Source organism: Canis lupus, unplaced genomic scaffold (genome assembly GCF_011100685.1).
Source record: "Canis lupus familiaris isolate Mischka breed German Shepherd unplaced genomic scaffold, alternate assembly UU_Cfam_GSD_1.0 chrUn_S1700H1894, whole genome shotgun sequence".
NCBI lineage: Eukaryota > Metazoa > Chordata > Mammalia > Carnivora > Canidae > Canis > Canis lupus.
In genome coordinates, this window is record NW_023330549.1 from 6,224 (window position 1) to 26,717 (window position 20,494).

Here is a 20,494-nt window from a genome sequence, read left to right on the forward strand (position 1 = left end):
TTTGAGTTAACTAATTTCATTCCATTTCCGAACTGTATTGTTCTATTCATGCAGATTGGTGATCTTAGAGCAAGATTGGAAACTGAATCTTCAAATGTATAGACCTGGATGCAAAAAATCAAGTTCTTCAACAGGAGTTATTATCTATGAAAGCAACAGAGAGGGAATGTGAAAAACTAAAACAGATTAAAAAGAACTTGGAAGAAAAAGTAGTAAACCTCAGAAGTCATGCAGAAGTCAATGTGGTACAAGGCATTCAAGTAGAAAAGTATTATAAATGGGAGATTGACCAGAGAGCAAGATTGATTGTAAGAAAGATTAAAAGAAGTCAATCTATTTTACAGTTAGTTTATTGATCTGTGATATGCTTTCATTTATTTCATTACAAATTACACTTTGGTTATATGCATTGTGTAGGTTTCCTCTGCTTCCTTTACAGCAATCTGTTTGGTATATTTCTGGAGGCATTCGTTCCTCCCTGTAAAGATTTCAGTTTTCATCATTATTCTCACTAAATTGATCTTTCAGAATGATTTAGATCATTTATTTATGACCAGTATGTATGAAACAAGACTATTTTTTTGAGATTTTATTTATGTTCAGGAGATACATAGAGAGAGGAAGAGAGAAGCAGAGACACAGGCAGAGGAGAAGCAGGTTCCATGCCAGGATCACACCCTGGGCCGCAGGCAGGTGGTAAACCGCTGAGCCACCCAGGGATCCCCTGAAACAAGACTATTAAGAGGAAAAGAAAAAATTGTGATTTAAAACTTTTACCATGGGGAAAAAATAAAATAAAATAAAACTTTTACCATGGAGATTCCTGGGTGGCCCAGTGGTTTTAGCACCTGCATTTGACCCAGGGCGTGATCCTAGAGTCCCAGGATCCCGAGTCCCACATCAGGCTCCCAGCGTGGAGCCTCCTTCTCTGCCCGTGTTCCCTCTGCCTCTCTCTCTCTCTCTCTCTCTCTCTCTCTCTGGCTCTCATGAATAAATAAAGTAAAATCTTTAAAATTAAATAATTAAAAAAATAAAACTTTTACCATGGAGTATCTGGGTGGTCAGTTGGTTAAGCAAGCAGACTCTTGATCTCAGCTCAGGTCTTGTCTCATGTTTGTGAATCAAGCCCTGCATTGGGCTCCATGTTTCCATTCCTAGGTTATTCTTCTTCCTTTTAGAAGATTTCATTTATTTATTTATTTCCTTATTTTAGTTATTGAAGATGAGCAGGGGGGGATTGGCAGAGGGGGAGAGAACAGAGAGACAGAATGAATCCTGGGTAGACTCCATACTGGGTGTGACACAGGGCTTGGCCTCAGGACCTCTGACTGAGAACATACTCCTGAGCAGAAATCAAGAAACGGGTTATTCTCAAGTTGTATTATGCACTTTTTAAAATTTTTAATTGATTCTCTTGTTCTTTGAAGTATCAGATTGCATGAGTACTAATATAAGAATGATTAAACTTTATTTTATCATTCAGATTTAATTCAGGTGACATTGGTGATAAATATTTTACACTTCAGCTTTTTTTAACACATTTAAAATTGCTCTCTGAATCATTGACTTCCCAACTGAAGGAAAGAAATATACTATAATTATTCAAGTTTTAAGCTGTTTTAAAACTGTGCTTTTTAATTTGCTTTAGAGACAAGCAGCATCTCAAGAAAACTTAGAGCAGTTAAGAGCAAGTCATGATGCTTCAATAAGCAGTCAAGTGGCACTCAGAAATTAAAGAGCTGGAATCTGAACTTCAATCCAAATAAGAAATTCTCAGGAACTTAAAATAGAATTGGAAAAGTACAGGCAACTCTACCTAGAAGAATCAGAAATGCGAATGTCATTGACAAAAAAACTGAGCAAGTAAGTTAAAACAGAATCAAGTGAAAATAGATTTAGCTTATTGATTTGCCTCTAAGCATAATTTTTATGGAGATGGGTTCATGAGATTAGTAGGAAGTGAAAGCCAACCTGGATAGTATAATTTTGGAAAATAACGTTTGTAAAATAAACTTACCATTTTATGTTCATACCAGGATAGTTTGCCTCTCTCCTCTTTTTTTTTTTTTTTGTGTGTGGGGGGGGGGTTATATGATTTTACTTTTTCCCGTTAATATTTTTCAGTTTACTCTATCTTGTTGTCTTTACAAACTAATTGTTTAAAACTTTATAATTTAGACAGCATATTATTTTTTAAAGTTGATATATTTTATTTAACACAATACAATCAAAAAATATCCTTTCAACTTGTGATCAATATAAAATTATTACTGAGATATTTCATATTTTTTTCATTCGAAGTCTTAAAAATCTAGCATGTATTTTACAATTATGGTATATTCAATTAGAACACTAAATTTTCATTGGGAATACGTGTCTATATTTAAACTTCATAAAATTTATAGTGGAAAAAGCAGATTCACATACTGCATCTCTACAACCCTACTTAAAAGTTTTTTTAGTTTTTTTATTTTTTTTGGAGTTCAATTTGCCAACATGTTGCATAACAATTTGCCAACATATTGCATAACAACCAGTGCTCATCCCGCCCAAGTGTCCCCCTCAGTACCCATCACCCAGTCCCTACCCCATACCCCCTGCCCACCTCCCTTCCACCATCCCTTGTTTGTTTCCCAGAGTTAGGTGTGTCTCGTGTTTTGTCAATGTCACTGATATTTTCACTCAGTTTCCTCTCCTTTCCCTTTATTCCCTTTCACTAATTTTATATTCCCTAAATGAATGAGACCATATAATGTTTGTCCTTTTCCGATTGATTTATTTCACTCAGCATAATACCCTCCAGTTCCATCCACGTTGAAGCAAATAGTGGGTATTTAGAACCAGCATTACTATAAAATTTTTTGTCAGAATTACCCCTAAATAGAAATATTAATGAGTCATTTTTGGAAGATTAACACCTTTAACCCAAAGATCAAGTGCCAGTACTATACATCCTGGCAGGTTGGTAAATTAACTTTCTTGATTGTCTTTGGTATTATTACTAGAGAGCCTGAGGGTGGGGAAAACCTTTGTAGGTTTTCTGCTTTATATAAAAGTATACATGTGAAACAGAGAAAGATTCACACTGGGGTGAAAGGCAGTATAAATCCCAACGTGGCTAAAATAGCATCAGGTGGGCATGAGGGGGTGTGTGGAAGACAAAAAGGGCATATTCTACTTCCAGGGCCTTGGTAAGTGTGTTATCAGCTAATTGCCTCTGGAGCTGTTTCGGTCCTTCTGATCACTGCTCTGCCATCTACCTGGCCCCTAGAGGTTGTTGGTCTGAGGTATTCCTTGGTGCGAAACCCTCAATTTCTCTGAGGCAATGAGAAAAATGTACAAGAGTGGTGAAAGCACATCCTTGAAAATGTCTTTGAGGGATGGTTTATTTTTATGTTCTGAACTGGTTTACTAAATACAAATATGTGTAACGGCATTCTCCAGATCTTGTATTACAGCCATTCCAGAAGGTAGCAAGTATTACCTGTCAATCCATGTGCATCACTGTCAGCCATTTCTTTCCCTCCCCTAATTTGAATTTCTTGTTAGTTAGTTATCCCTGGAATCATATATACTCCTTTGGAATAATTTTAAACCTATAAATATATATAGTAGCTCTGCTCTGTCACATTTTCAGTGTTAAAAACACTGTTTACTGGCACATTCTGTTTGCTATTATGGAAACTTAAAAAAATGCAGGTCATGCAGGAATGATTTGGGTAGAAATAAAATACTAAGCACTTGTGTTGTGTAATCTTCACAGGACTAATGAGAGGCTGGCAGATATCAGTACCAAATATCTGGTGGAGAGACAGCAGAACAGACCTTTCCACAGCACTCTTACTATGGGACCAGTCTTGGAAGGGCCTTCTGTTGGAAATTTGACTAGTAGTTTACTGCTGGATAGAAATGTTACTCCAAGAGAAAATGTAATGATTCCTACCTCAAGGCCGCAGACTTCAGTTAGCAGCATTGAAACTCACTTGTTCAAGGTTAGTTATATTATCTTTCTTTTCTTGAGTTTCAGATTTCCAATAAAATTTTTGTTTTTAATTTGGTGAAATTCTGAGTTAACTGAATAATACTCATTAAAGTAAAAGTTATACTGGTTTGTGCTAATAAGGAAATGGGACAGAAATTTTATGGTATTTTTTTAAGCTCCTGGAGCTCTTATTGTCAAGAGATACCTATTATTAACTTTATTCAATAAATACCACTAAACTGACACATTTTATCTTCTTATGTATCTGAGAGAGAAGAGAGTGTGCCCATGAGTGGGGAGAGAGGTAGAGGGAGGGGGAGAATCTCAAGCAGGCTCCCCACTGAGTGTGGAGCCTGACTCAGGGCTTGATCCCATGACTCCGAGATGATGATCTGAGCTGGAATCAAGAGTTGGATGCTTAACCAACTGAGTTCCCAAGGCACCCCCAAACAGACCCATTTCCTTGAAAAGCTATGTTAAATTGGATTTTGGAAAGTAAATATTATTACCTACTAACCCAAGTACACTTAGATGCTTTGACTTATTCTCTGATTAGCAATAGTTTATAATATGTTTAAAGTTTGCTGTATCCCAATTTTCCACCCCTATGCATAAGTGAATGATTAGAATCCAAACGCTTAACCATGTAGGGATATTTATTATTTTAACGATTCCACGGTAAGTCCTTTTTATGAATTAAATAAACTTGTAACACTAAATTGATAGTTCTATGTTTTGGGGGCACCCGTATGACTGAGTGGTTTAGCATGTATCTGCCTTTGGCTCAGGTCATGATCCAGGGGTCCTGGGATTGAGTCACGCAACAGGATCCCCATAGGGAGCCTGCTTCTCCCTCTGCCTATGTCTGTGCTTCTCTCTCTGTACTTTTTATGAATAAATAAATAAAACAGTTTAAAAAATGTTGTAAGTTTTGGCATTTTCTTACATGAGAGCACATCCCTAATTGCTTTCTTATAACAACCTTTTTTTTAACTTATATTACTTCTATTTCAATTTTTATAAAATGGCTTGCTGAGCAACTGTAGAGATTTTCTAAATAAGTAGTCAAAGAAATATTTGATTCTTTCTTTTCTTTTTTTTTTTTTGAGAGAGAGAGAGAGAGAAAAAAATGAAGGAAAGCAAGCAGGTGGTAAAGGGCAATGGGAAAGAGAGAAGAGAGACTCTTAGGCAGGCTCCATGCTCAGAGTGGAGCCGGATCTCATGACCCTAAGATCATGACCTGGGCCAAAATCAAGATTCTGACACTTAACTGACTGTAGCCACCCAGGCACCCCACAAATAATTGGATATTTCAAATGAAATTCACATATATTTACCTTGATGCCATCACTTGAATGATTGATGACTAAGATGGCAGTGATAGGGAGCCTTTAATAACAACCCATTTCCATTGTGTATCATTGTTGTTAAAATACCCATTTCAATCAATGCACATAGGCTTATGATTTGATAGTATATTCATGGTTTATTAATGTAGAAAAATGTAGCATAGACTCATGTTAAATGAAGCCTTAGTCTTGTTCTTTCATTCGACTTCCTTGTTTTCTTGCTCTATTCTCTTCTGATTCGATGACTTTTAGTATTATGTTTGGATGCTTTTCTTCCATTTGTGTATCCGTTATAAATATTTGGTTTGTGATTACTATGAAGTTCATATATAACATCCTGTGTATGTATAGCAATCTCTTTTAAGTTGATGGTTACTTCAGTTCAAACAGATTTTAAAAACACTGCATTTTTACACCCTGCCTTGTTTTATAAATTTGATGTCATAGTTTACACCTTTGTATTTGTGTATCCCTTAACTAGTTACTGTAGATATAATTGATATTATTCCTTTTGTCTTGTAACCCTCATACTGGCTTTATAAAAATGATTGGTCTATTACCTTTACTGTATGTTTGTTTTTATGATAAAACTGTCTCGGGGATCCCTGGGTGGCGCAGCAGTTTGGCGCCTGCCTTTGGCCCAGGGCGCGATCCTGGAGACCCGGGATCAAATCCCACATAGGGCTCCCGGTGCATGGAGCCTGCTTCTCCCTCTGCCTGTGTCTCTACCTCTCTCTCTCTCTGTGACTATCATAAATAAATAAAAATTAAAAAAAAAACTTCTCATTTTCTTATTTCTAGTTATGGTCTTTCTTTCTTCTTTCTTTCTTTGAGAGCAAAGTGAGTGAGAACACAAGTGAAGGGGAGGGAGGGGCAGAGGGAGAGTGAGAAGCAGGCTCCTCTCTGAGCAGGGAACAGGGAGTCCCTTGCAGAGCTTGATCCCAGGGTCCTGGGAGACTCTTCACTGACAGCCGTCCAGGTACCCTGGGCTTTTCTGATTAAAGAAGTCCTTTTAACATCTCTTATAAGACCTATTTAGTGGTGATGAACTTCTTTAAGTTTTGTGTGGGAAACTCTTTATCTTTCTTTCAGTTCTGAATTATAAACCTGCCAAAAATATCCTAGGTTTTTTCCTCTTAGCACTTGGAAAATATCATGCGACAATTTCTTTCTTTTTAACTTTCTTTTTATATGATAAATTTATTTTTATTGGTGTTCAATTTGCCAACATACAGAATAACACCCAGTGCTCATCCCGTCAAGTGCCCCCCTCAGTGCCCATCACCCATTCACCCCCATCCCCTGCCCTCCTCCCCTTCCACCACCCCTAGTTCATTTCCCAGAGTTAGGAGTCTTCACGTTCTGTCTCCCTTTCTGATATTTCCTACCCATTTCTTCTCCCTTCCCTTCCATTCCCTTTCACTATTATTTATATTCCCTAAATGAATGAGACCATATAATGTTTGTCCTTCTCCGATTTTTATTGGAGTTCAATTTGCCAACATTTAGCATAACACCCAGTGCTCATCCCAAGTGCCCCGCTCAGTGCCTATCACCCAGTCACCCCAACCCCCCGCCCACCTCCCCTTACACTACACCTTGTTCATTTGCCAGAGTTAGGTGTCTCTCATGTTTTGTCACCCTCAGCGATATTTTCACTCATTTTCTCTCCCTTTATTCCCTTTCACTAAATTTTATATTCCCCAAATGAATGAGACCATTATAATGTCTGTCCTTCTCCGATGGACTTATTTCACTCAGCACAATACCCTTGAGGTCCCTCCACGTTGAAGCAAACGGTGGGTATTTGTCGTTTCTAATGGCTGAGTAATATTCCATTGTATACATAGACCACATCTTCTTTATCCATTCATCTTTCGATGGGCACCGAGGCTCCTTCCACAGTTTGGCTATTGGGGACATTGCCGCTAGAAACATCGGGGTGCAGGTGTCCTGCCGTTTCACTGCATCTGTATCTTTGAGGTAAATCCCCAGCAGTGCAATTGCTGGGTCGTAGGGCAGGTCTATTTTTAACTCTTTGAGGAACCTCCACAAAGTTTTCCAGAGTGCATGCCACAGTTTTGGCTGAAAAATCCACTGATATCCCTGTAGTGGTTCGCTTTGATATAACTAATTGCTTTTCCTTTCCTTTCTTTTCTTTTCTTTTCTTTTCTTTTTTTCTGCTTTTAAGATTCTCCTTTTCTCTTTCATTTTTGACTTGTTATTATGTGTCTTGGTGTGAAACTCTTTGGGTTCCTTTTATTTGGGACTGGCAATGCTTCCTGGGCCTGGAGGCCTGTTTTCTTCCCCAGGTTAGGGAAGTTTTTAGGTATTCTTTCTTCAAATAAGTTCTTCACCCTTTTCTCTCTTCTTTTTCTGGGACCTCTCTAATGTGAGTTTTATTATACTTGATGCTATTCCAGAGGTCCCTGTATCTTAATTTTTCAAATTATTTCTTCTTTTTGCTTTTCAGCTTGGATGATTTTTACTACCCTTTCTTGCAGATTGCTGATCTGTTCTTCACATCTTTTAATCTGCTGTCGATTGTGTCTGGTGTATTTTTCATTTCAGTTATTGTATTCTTCAGCCCTAATTGGTTCTTTTGTATATTTTCTCTTTGTTGAAGTTCTCACTGAATCCGTCCATTCTTCCAAGTTTGCTGAGCATCTCTGTGACCATTACTTTGAACTCTTTATCAGGCTGACTCCTTATCTCTGTTTCATTTCGTTGTTTTTCTGAGGTTCTATCTCGTGGCCTTGTTCTTTCATTTAGAACATACTCCTCTGTCTCCTCGTTTTGTCTGACTTTCTCTGCTTGTTTCTAAAATTGTTCTTTCCAACTTTTCCCTCTTCAAAATATGTTGCTTTGAACAATGAATGTTAGTTATAAAGTCAAGCAAGAAGGAACATTTTTCAAAGTATTGTCTGGTCATTTCTCTCATTGGAGCTGTGGTGGGGTAGGTGGCAGAGGACAGTGCTCTTCTTTTTCTGAGTTCAGAGCACAGGAGTCAGGCAGATGGAGTTAAACTTAGTAGCCTTTGTTACTAATACATGCTAACAGATTGGAGGATGTGGTTTGGGTGGGTATGTAGCCACAGTGGGCTTCCCAATTCTTTATCCCAAATTAGGCACTTCCCCACACAGTTGTAAATGGAGGAAACAAATGTTTGATGCCCATCCCACGAAGATGAGAGCAGACCTGAATTCATGTTACCATGGGTGAGCACATCTTTTCAAAAAAGAGATTTGGAATCTCCTAAGCACTGCCTAGTGCCTTCTCCCCAATTCACTCATTAGGCAAATCTCCCTTCCTGCTGTGAGGGAGGTAGAGATAAATCCACTTGTGGGTAATGATGGTTTACCTCTAATTTCTGACTGGATTTAAATTAAAGTTAGTCCTGTCTTTTGTACATACCAACTCTCATAATGATGAGAGGTTGGACAGAGCATACTAGGTGGTAAAGAGAAGTCTGTTTTGTGTTTAATAATCCACAACATAGATAACTCATTTGTTGATTGATTTTGGTAAACCAAGTTTTATCTGGAGGAAAAGAATAATTCTTTCCAGGAAGAGTTTCCTCCATTTCAGCCTCTTTGGTTCAACTAAAGATTTTCTCCTTCAAGTTCCGTGTCTTGTGGTTTAAAAAATTTGTGCTTATAAATGCAGTCTATTAACTGTTCCCAATAGGAGTAAAGATCATTTCCATTGCTGTATTTTTATTCATAAAACATTAAAATTTATAATTTAAATTACACTTTAGACTTTAAAATTTATAATTTAATTAGAAAGCTGTTTTGTGCCTCATGCCTAGTCGTTATTGAGCCACATGACAAACTTTTATGTGTTCATTTTCAGTCAGTTATAGTTAAAAATGTAGGTATTTTTCCTGAAGATGATGAAGTAACTGGCATAAAAACTCTCAGCTCAGGAGGACCTAAAGCACATTCCTGGCCTGCAACTCTTTGGTCTTTTGACCTGAGGCAAACTGCAATCTTTCTGAGGCCTTCTTGTCTCTTATGTAAAATTAGGGACTTTGGGATCCCTGGGTGGCGCAGCAGTTTGGCGTCTGCCTTTGACCCATGGCGTGATCCTGGAGACCCGGGATCGAATCCCACATCAGGCTCCCAGTGCATGGAGCCTGCTTCTCCCTCTGCCTGTGTCTCTGTCTCTCTCTCTCTGTGACTATCATAAATAAATAAAAATTAAAATAAAAAAATTAGGGACTTTGACTAAATTAGTGACTACCTTTTGGAAAACAATATTTTTTTCAAAGAATGGAACTTAATTTGTTTTTGTTTTGTTTTGTTTTTTTGTTTGTTTCTGTTTTTGCATTAAACTGTATTATACAAAACCGAGACCAGTGGAGCTGTGTAGCTAAAAGAGAGATGAGACTACAGCTGGAGACTTTTGTCCCTCAATCCTACAGTATCCCCAATGGAACCTTAGATTTCTATGATTGGTAGTTTGGAAACAAACTGTTATGAGAAAATCCTTCTAATTAATGAGTCTTCGAATTAAAATTTGCTGATACGTTGTTTTTATGTGTATAATTTTCTTACCCTCTTATGTTTTTGATAAATGGAAAAGTATAAATAAAATTGCAAATATGTTCTCTTTATTAATGGATTGCAAGCTATTTCTACCATCTAACTCAATTCTCACCTGGAAATAAACCAGGGTCACAGAAGCAAGTATTTAGGAAAAGACTTTTGGCGAAAAGATCATTATATTCCTTTGATCGTTCCTTAAGGAAATGAAGGCAGGCACTTAAGTGACTGGGCCACCTAGGCACCACTTAGTACCGTATTTAGACCCTATTTTGGGAATTCAATGAGAGGATGCCTTTTATAAGAAATAAGAGCATTCTAGATGGGAATATTTGTAATGCACATTTGATCCTTGACCAACATGGAATTGAAGCTGCAGGTCTAGTTAGCCTACACATGGACTTTCTTGGCTGTTGTGTTGTACTGTATTTTCTCTTATGTTTTTCTCAATAACCTTTTTTTCTCTAGCTTACTTTATTTTAAGACTATATTATATAACACATGTAATGTACAAACCATGTATTAATGGACTGTGTTATTGGTAAGGCTTCCCATCAACAGTAGGCTATTAGTAATTAAATTTTGGGAGAATCAGAAATTATACAGAGTTTTGACTGCACGGGGGTAAGTGCACCTAACCACTGTGTTGCTCAAAGGTCAACTGTAGTCTGAAATATTCCTAAATATTTCATAATTAAGTAGATAATGATAACTATAGTAAGTCAGGTGCTTCAAAAATTGGTCCTAATTCATAGAAAGGAAACAAAGTTACAGTTAAAATTTCTTTTCCTTGTTTCTAATTCTAGAAACGTATCAATGCGAAACTAAGTTGGAAAACTAGTGCTAGCTTATATTTTTTCCTTTCCTGAAGCAGATTTTCTGAAATCTCTGTGTTCACATGAAAAGAAGTACATCAGTCATCATATAGATAACAAAATAGTTTTACTCAATATTACCGGGAGAAATTCCACATGACTTTATGTAGTCCCACTTCCATTGTTTTATGTATTTAAGAGTCTGTGCTGAAAAATAGAGCATACAACATACCTCAAGATTTTGTTGAGTGCAAAATCAAAAGTGCAAAAGTGCAAAAGTGGAAAGTTCATTCGGAGGAATAATTTATTAAACAAATGATTAATCTCTCATAAAGGGCACTTTTTCTGAAAATCACAAACTATTAAAGTGTAAAATGACTCTTGTTTACAATTTTGTAACAGAAGTTACAAAGATCCTTCAGAAGTTATGTATATTCTTTTATTTCACATTCCTAGCTCCATTGGTTTCTTTACTATTTTTTATTTAAATTCAATTAACTAGCTTATAATGTTATGATATATATATCATGCCCGGAGCCAAAGGCCTACTCTCAGCCACTGAGCCACCCAGGGGTCCCAAGATTTAATTATTTATTGGCTGAGTAATATTCTGTTCTCTCTCTCCCTCCCTCTCTCTCTCTGTCTAATAAATAAATATGATACTTATTTATTTATATCTACATCACATCTTCTTTATGCATACCTCTTTCAAAGAACATCCATATCTCTCAGGTTGGCTATTGAGGATATTACTGGTATAAACATATGGGTGCAGGTGCCCCTTTGGATCCCGACCAAAGTGATCTTCGGGATTCATACCTTCTAGCGCAATTGCTGGGTTTTACATAGGTAGCTCCTTTTTCAACTCTTTGAGGAACCTCCGGTACTGATTTCCAGAGGAGCTGCACCAGGTTGTATTCTCACCAACATCATAAGAGGATCCCCCTTTCTCTGCATTCCCGCCAACATCTGTCATTTCCAGACTTGCTAATTTTGGCCATTATGAAAGGTGTGAGGGGGAAACTCACCGTGGTTTTGATTTGTATTTCTCTAGTGCCAGCTGATGTTGAGCATGTTTTCATGTGTCTGTTGGCCATATGTATGTCTTCTTTGGAGACATGTCCTTTCATTTCTTCTGCCCATTTCTTCATTGGGTTATCTTTCTTTGGGTGTTGACTTTGATCAGCTCTTTATAGACTTTGCATACCAGCCTTTTATCTGATAAGGCATTTGCAAACACCTTCTCCCATTCTGTCAGTTGTCTTTTGGTTTTGTCAACTGTTTCCTTGCTGTGCAAAAGCTTTTTATCTTGATGAATTCCCAGTAGGTCATTTTGGGATCTGGTGACATGTTCTAGCAAGAAGTTGCGGCAGCCGAGGTCACAGAGGTTGCTGGCTGTGTTCTCCTCTAGGATTTTGATGGATTCCTATCTCACATTTGGGTGTTTCATCCATTTTGACTCTATTTTTGTGTATAGCATAAGAAAATGGTCCCGTTTTATTCTTCTACATGTGGTGGTCTGATTTCCCACACCATTTGTTGAAGAGACTGCTTTGTCTCCATTGGATTTTCTTTCCAGTATTGTTGAAGAGGAGTGGACCATAGAGTTGAGGGTCCACTTCTGGGTTTTCTCTTCTGGGCCATTGATCGACATGTCTGCTTTTGTGCCAGTACCATACTGTCTTGTTGATCACAGCTTTAAAATAGAGCTTGAAGTCCGGCTTGTAATGCCACCAGCTATGGCTACCTCTATCAACATATGTTTGGCTATTCGGGGTCTTCTAAGGTTCCAAACAAATCTTACCGTTATTTACTCCAGCTGTATAAAAGGAGTTGGTAGTATTTTGATAGAGATTGCATTGAATATATAGATTGATGGAGCTAGCATAAACATTTTAACAATATTTAATTCTTTCAATCCATGAGCATGGAATGTATTTCCAGTTCTTTACACCTTTCTCAATTTCTTTCCAGAATGTCCTGTCATCTTCAGAGTATAGATCCTTTGTCTCTCTGGGTAGGTTTATTCCTAGGCATCTTATGGTGTTTGCTGCAATGGTCAATGGAATCGACTCCTCAGTTTCTCTTTCTTCCATCTCATTGTTAGTGTATAGAAATGCAACTGATTTCTGTGCATGGATTTCCTATCCTGCTGCTTTGCTGAATTCAGGAAAGGGTCCTAGCAACGTTGGGGTGGAGTCTTTTGGGTTTTCCACATAGGATATCATGTCCTCTGAGAAAAGTGAGAGTTTGAGTTCTTTTCTGATTCAGACGCCTTTTTATTTCTTTTTGTTGTCTAAATGCTGAGGCTATGTCGAACAACACTGGTTGTCCAGAGAGTGGACTTCCCTGTCGTGTTCCTGACCTTAGTGGCAAAGCTCTCAGTTTTTCCCCTTAAGAATGGCATCAGGTGTGGGCTTTTCGTAGATGGCTTTTATGATATTGAGATATGCTCCCCCCCCCTCCCTGCACTGCGAAGAGTATTGATCCGGAAAGGGTGCTGCACTTTGTCAACTGCTTTTTCTGCATCTCTTGAGAGGATCCTATGGTTCTTATCCTTTCTTTTATTTCTGTAGTGTATCACATTGATTCATCTGCAGATGTCGAATCACCCTTGCAGCCCAGGCATAAAACCCACTTGGACATGGTGAATAATCCTTTAATGTACTGTTGAATCCTCCCAGCCAGTGTCTTGGTGAAAATTTTGGCATCCATGTTCATCAGGGATATTGGAGTGTAATTCTCCTTTTGGGTGGGGTCTTGCTCTGGTTTTGCGATCAGAGTAATGCTGGCCTCACAGAGAACGCTGGAAGGTTTCCCTTCCATTTCTAATTTTTATAAACAGCTCCGAAGAATAGATTAATTCTTCCTGGAATGTGTGGTAGAATTCTCCTGGGAAGCCACCTGGTCCTGGACTCTTGGTTGTTGGCAGATATTTGATGACTGCTCCCATTTCCTTGCTGGTTATGGGTCTGTTCAGGTTTCCTGTGTCTTCCTGTTTCAGTTTTGGTAGGAAGGGATCCATTTCTTCCAGATTGCTTAGTTTGTTGGCATATAGTTGCTCAGAATGTGTTCTTATAGTTGTCTGTATTTCTCTGGTGCTGGTCGTGATCTGTCTTCTTTCATTCATGATCTTATTTCCCCAGATGTGGTTTTCTTTTTTAAAATTCCCCTGGCTATTCGGGGTCTTCTGATTCCACACAAATCTTAAAATAATTTGTTGTAGCTCTCTGAAGAAAGTCCATGGTATTTTCATAGGGATTGCATTAAACGTGTAAATTGCCCTGGGTAATATTGACATTTTCACAATATTAATTCTGCCAATCCATGAGCACGGAATATTTTTCCATCTCTTTGTGTCTTCCTCAATTTCTTTCAGAAGTGTTCTATACTTTTTAGGGTATAGGTCCTTTACGTCTCTGGTTAGGTTTATTCCTAGGTATCTTATGCTTTTGGGTGCAATTGTAAATGGGATTGACTCCTTAATTTCTCTTTCTTCAGTCTCATTGTTAGTGTATAGAAATGCCATTGATTTCTGGGCATTGATTTTGTATCCTGCCACGCTGCCAAATTGCTGTATGAGTTCTATCAATCTTGGGGTGGAGGCTTTTAGGTTTTCTATGTAGAGTATCATGTCATCGGCAAAGAGGGAGAGTTTGACTTCTTTGCCAATTTGAATGCCTTTAATGTCTTTTTGTTGTCTGATTGCTGAGGCTAGGACTTCCAGGACTATGTTGAATAGCAGTGGTGAGAGTAGACATCCCTGTCTTGTTCCTGATCTTAGGGGAAAGGCTCCCAGTGATTCCCCATTGAGAATGATATTTGCTGTGGTCTTTTCGTAGATGGCTTTTAAGATGTTGAAGGAATGTTCCCTCTATCCCTACACTCTGAAGAGTTTTGATCAGGAATGGATGCTGTATTTTGTCAAATCCTTTCTCTGCATCTAAAGAGAGGATCATATGGTTCTTGGTTTTTCACTTGCTGATATGATAAATCACATTGATTGTTTTACGAGTGTTGAACCAGCCTTGTGTCCCGGGGATAAATCCTACTCGGTCATGGTGAATAATTTTCTTAATGTACTGTTGGATCCGATTGGCTAGTATCTTGTTGAGAATTTTTGCATCCATGTTCATCAGGGATATTGGTCTGTAATTCTTTTTGGTGGGGTCTTTGTCTGGTTTTGGAATTAAGGTGATGCTGGCCTCATAGAACGAATTTGCAAGTACTCCATCCCTTTCTATCTTTCCAAACAGCTTTAGTAGAATAGGCATTGTTTCTTCTTTAAACGTTTGATAGGATTCCCCTGGGAAGCCATCTGGCCCTGGACCTTTGTGTCTTGGGAGGTTTTTGATGACTGCTTCAATTTCCTCCCTGGTTATTGGCCTGTTCAGGTTTTCTGTTTCTTCCTGTTCCAGTTTTGGTAGTTTGTGGCTTTCCAGGAATGCGTCCATTTCTTCTAGATTGCCTAATTTTTTGGCTCCGTTCTCTTTTTGATATGTCTGGCCAGGGGTTTATCGATCTTATTAATTCTGTCAAAGAACCAGCTCCTGACTTCATTGATGTGTTCTACTGTTCCTTTGGTTTCTATTTCATTGATTTCTGCTCTGATCTTTATGAATTTTCTTCTCCTGCTGGTTTTAGGCTTTAATATTCTGTTCTTTTCCAGCTCGTTTAGGTGTAGGGTTAGGTTGTGTATTTAGGACCTTTCTCATTTCTTGAGAAAGGCTTGCATTGCTATATACTATCCTCTTTCGATGACCTTTGCTGCATCCCAAATGTTTTGAGCAGTTGTGTTTCCATTTTCATTTGTTTCTATGAGGTTTTAAAATGTGCCTTACTGCCCCAGTTGGATTCTTTAACCTCTGTGTATTTGAATTCTTTCCAAATTTCCTGTCAAGATTGAGTTCCAGTTTCAAAGCATTGTGGTCTGAAAGTATGCAGGGAATGATCCCAGTCTTTTGGTACCAGTTGAGAGCTGATTTGTGACTGAGTATGTGATCTGTTGTGCAGAATGTTTGTTCCATGTGCACCCGAGAAGAATGTGTATTCTGTTGTCATAGGATGGAGTGCTCTGAAGTTATCTGTGAAGTCCATTTTGTGCAATGTGTCATTCAGAGCCCTTGCGTCCTAGTGGATCATCTGCTTAGATGATCTGGCCATTACAGTAGTGTTGTGTTAAAGTACCTACTATTATTATATGACTATCCATGTGTTCCTTTATTTTTGTTATTAATTTCTTTATAAGGTGGCCTGGGTGGCTCAGTCGGTTAAGGCTCTGCCTTTGGCTTAGGTCATGTTCTCAAGGTCCTGGGATCAAGCCCTGATCAGGCTGCCTGCTCAGTGGGGAGCCTGCTTCTCTCTTTCTTGCTGCCACTGCCTGTGTTCTCTGTGTGTGTGTGTGTGTGTGTCAAATAAATAAATAAATGAAATCTTAACAGAAAGTTGATTTATATAGTTGGCTGCTCCCACTTTAGACACATTAAAACTTATAATTGTCCAATTTTAGTTTTGGATAGACCCTTTAATTATGGCATAGTGAGTTTCTTCATCTTTTGTTGTTGTTGTTTCTTCTCTTAATGCAGTCTTTGGTTTAAAATCCAATTTGTGGGATGACCAGGTGGCTCAGTGGTTGAGCATCTGCCTTCGGCTCAGGTCATGATCTAGTCCCACATCAGGCTCCCCGCACGGAGCCTGCTTCTCCCGCTGCCTGTGCCTCTGCCTTTCGCTCTCTGTGTGTCTCTCATGAATAAATAAATAAAATCTTAAAAAAATCCAATTTGTTTGATATAAATATTGCCACTCCAGTTTTTTTTCATGTCCTTTAATATGATAAATGGTTTTCCACTCCCTCACCTTCAATGTGAAGTTGTCTTTGTGTCTAAAATGAGTCTCTTTCAGATAGCATATCAATGGGTCTTGCTTTTTTTTTATCTACTGTGATACCCTGTGTGTTTTGGTTGGGGCATTTGACTTGTTTACATTCAGAGAAAGGATTGAAAGATATGAATGTAGTGCCATTGTATTATGTGTAAAGTCCGTGTTCTGGTCTGTGTTACTTTTGGGCTCTCTGTTTGCTTAAAGTTTCCCCTTTACCACTTCTTGCAAAGCTGTTTTAGGGATCACAAATTCTTTTAGTTTCAGTTTGTGCTGGAAGCTTTTTATCTCCCCTTGTATTTTGAATGAGAGCCTTGCTGGATAAGATTCTTGGCTGTAGACTCTTCTCCTTGAGCACCCTGAGTATATCATGCCAGCTCTCTCTGGCCTGCTAGGTCTCTTTGGATAGATCCGCTGCCAGTTGAATATTTCTCTCCTTCTTGGTTCAGGGCCTCGTGTTCCAAGCTGCTTTCAGGATTTTCTCTTTGGGTCTGAAATTTGCAAGCTTTGTTATTATATTGGAGATATTGACCTGTTTTTTATTGATTTTGAGGAAGGTTCTCTGTGCCTCCTGGCACTTGAGCGCCTGTTTCTTTCCCCAGATGAGGGAAGATCTCTGCTATAATTTGCTCAAATATGCCTTCTGCCCCCTCCTTCCCCTCTTTTTCTGGGATCCCCATTATTCTAACATTGTTTTGCTGTGTGGTACGAATCATCTCTCAAATTCTCCTGTCATAGTCCAGTGGTTGTTTCTCTCGCTTTTCCTCAGCTTCTTTATTCTCCATTGTTTTGTCTTCTATATCACTACTTCTCTGTGAAGCCTCATTTATCCTAGCAGTTAGAACCTTCATTTTTGATTGCATCTCACTGAGATTAGCCTTTTTTATCTCAACTTGATTAGATATCAGTTGTTTTATTTCTCCAGAAAGGCATTCTCTAATGTCCTCTGTGTTTCTTTTAAGCCCAGCTATTATCTTGATGGTCATTATTCTGAACTCTCGCTCCAGCCTCTTCCTTCTATCCATGCTGATTAGGTTCCAGGCAGTCAGTACTACCTCTTGTTCTCTTTGTGGCGGTGAGTTTTTCCATCTTGTCATTCTGTCCAGAGAAGAAGAGATGAGTGAGAGAACAGAATAGAAAAATATCAAGAATGACCCCAGATAAATACATGCTAAACAAATCAGAAGAGACCCGAAGCCAATTTAAAGGTTAACAAAGGAGATAATAGAATTAGAGAGATCAAGAGAGCAGAGCAGTACACCGATACTATGTGAATTTTGGTCTTTTTGTTAGGAAATTGCATCCCCAAATGGTTAAGAGGAAACCTTGTATATATACAAAAATAAAATTAAATACAAGGAAAGTCTAGAATGTAAGTGTAAAAATGGAAATTAAAAGTCAAAATAAAAAGGATATTATCAGCCAGTTGAACAGAACAGAGCAATATACTATATCATAAGTTTATTTTGGTCTGTTTGTTAGAAGAAACTACATCCCAAAATTGTAAAGAATGAAAAACTTCATTATATGCAAAAATAAAATTAAATGCAATGAAAGGATAGAATGTAACTGTAAATATGAAAATTAAGATAGATTTTAAAAATATTATAATCAGACAGATGAAGAGAATAGAGCAGTATAGTAGATTCTGGTTGTATTTTAGTCTATTTCTTAGAAGGAACTACTTCCCGAAATGGTACAGAAAGAAAAACTTCAATATATACAGGAATAATATTAAGAGCAGTGAAAGGATTGAATGCAAGTGTAAAAAGGTAAATTGTAAGAGTTGATAAATGAAGAAAATGGTTGAAAGCAAAAAGAAAATTAAAATAGAAAGACTAAGGAGTCATGAGAAATAGCCATGAGTTCTGTATACTGTTTGCCCCTAGCACTGGAGTTCTGCAGCTCTGTATGATGAGTAAAGTTGGTCTTAGCAGGAAGTTGTTGCTGACCTCCTGAGGGAGAGGCCTGTTGCACTGATTCTTAGGTGTCTTTGCTTAGGGTGGGATTGCACCACCCTTGCCAGGGGGCCAGGCCAGGTAAGCAGCTCCAGATTGCTCTCTGTGGCTTTTGTTCCCTGAAGGCTTTCTGGGCAGCTTTAGAGGATGAGAATGAAAATGGTGGCCTCCTAATTTCCAGCCCTGGAATTGAAAGATCTCACTCCCTACTGTGTCTCCCTGGTTTCTGTCTGCACTCTGTATTCACCCAGCCTGTGACCAAGCATTTTTATCTCAAGCACAGACCCCCTTTCGATTTTCCAAACTTTGCAGACCCCTGTAGCTCCCATTCACACTGTGCCTCTGGGGGGAAGGAGGAGGTCTTGCCCAGTTTTTCCTGCTTGGAAAGTGGTCACCTGACTGTTCCTCGGTTTGGGGTTTATGGCAACACTGAGCTGAATGCCCACTCCTGGGCTCACTGATTGCAACTGGCTTCCCCGCTCAAACGCCTTGGCAACTGCCATACTCAGGCGCCGCCCCCATTCCTTCTGTGACCCCGCCCCCCCGGGATCCTGAGACCACACTGTCCGTCCCACTTAGGATGCTGCCCCCCGTTGCCACCTGAGCATCTTTCAGACAGGGATGTCCTCACTGGAACAGACCTCTTAAAAGTTCTGGTTGTGCACTCTGCTGCTATATCACTTTCCAGGACTTGCCTTCTGGCTTCCAGAGGTTCCCTGCCGCCCTGGTTTAATCTTCTGATATATGCCTCTGATTCATTTCTCCACACCTCCTACCTTGCAGAAAGCGGTCGCTGTTCTATTTGTAGAATTGCAACAATTCTTTTCTTGGATCTCTGTCTGAGTCCACAGGTGTTCAGAATGATTTGATACCTATGTAGCTGAATCCCAGACACCAGACAAAACTAGGGTCTCCTACTCCTCCACCATCGTCCTCTTCTTCCAGAAATTCTGTATATTCGATTGATCAATATTAATTGTACTTTTTATTAGAATCCTCTAAACAGCATTATAGGTTTCTTCTCAGTTATCCAGATTAAAATAAGTAGGGATTTATTTTATTTATGTGATTAGCTTTCTATTTAAGCAAATTGTAGCTTTTACTTTCTAAAAGTATCATTTCCAGACCACGTTTCATAAGCAAACTAAAATTCCTACAATAATGTCTCTTGTTTAACTTGAACATTGTAAGTAACGTTTAACTTATTTCAGATGCAGCAGATGTTGGAAGACAGTATACTCAGAGAACTAAAAGAAGGTATGTTGCCAAATTCACAAATTTAGATGGTCATTAATTTCTGAAATAAACCACAAATAGTAACTGGCATCCCTTCCCCTTGTTAAAATTTTGTCTAGATATATCTAATAAAAAATGTAAAACATAAACATAGTGAATAAGAGACTTAATCCTCATTTGGTCATCGTGTTTCATACCTTTTTTATTTTTATTTTTTAAGATTTTATTTATTTATTCATGATAGCCACACAGAGAGAGACAGAGAGGCAGAGACACAGGCAGAGGGAGAAGCAGGCTCCATGCAGGGAGCCCGACGTGGGATTCGATCCCGGGTCTCCAGGATCGTGCCCTGGGCCAAAGACAGGCGCCAAACCGCTGTGCCACCCAGGGATCCCTCATACCTTTTTTAAAAACCTGCAGCCTGTATGCCTGTTAGCACTTTTGGCTGTAATCTTCCTTCACTTGTGCCATCGCTATGGAACTGTCAATCTGAAAATGTGGGCGTTCTCAAATTCTTGTTTCTGCTAGTGGTAGAAGACCAAACAGACCAGACTTGTCTTAGTAATACTTAGTTAAGCAATTATGTAGTTCATATAGCTGTCCCTTGACAGGTGACATTTCAATCTCCAGCCACTGGTTTTGCCATTGGGTAAAATTCCAGGTTTCTTAGCATGGAATATAAGCACCCAAATCAATTTGGTTCTTGCCACATTGGTGAGCCTTCTCTGTC

The 20,494-nt window shown here is 38.7% G+C and overlaps 1 protein-coding gene across 5 annotated transcripts in view; it reads left to right on the forward strand.

Moving 5' to 3' along the window:
• The first annotated feature begins 1,705 nt into the window (after positions 1-1,705).
• Positions 1,706-20,494, forward strand: part of LOC119878535 (ankyrin repeat domain-containing protein 26-like) — a 44,155-nt gene continuing 25,366 nt past the window's right edge. For 2 of the 5 annotated variants that reach the window (XM_038589155.1, XM_038589159.1), the window contains exons 1-3: positions 1,706-1,863; positions 3,764-3,992; positions 19,740-19,785. In XM_038589155.1, the coding sequence (XP_038445083.1) occupies positions 1,832-1,863; positions 3,764-3,992; positions 19,740-19,785 (307 nt within the window). In that variant the 5' untranslated portion in view covers positions 1,706-1,831. Of the gene's footprint in view, positions 1,864-3,763; positions 3,993-8,458; positions 8,537-19,739; positions 19,786-20,494 lie in introns of those variants that run through there. The other 3 variants (XM_038589157.1, XM_038589160.1, XM_038589158.1) reach the window with 2 other exon arrangements.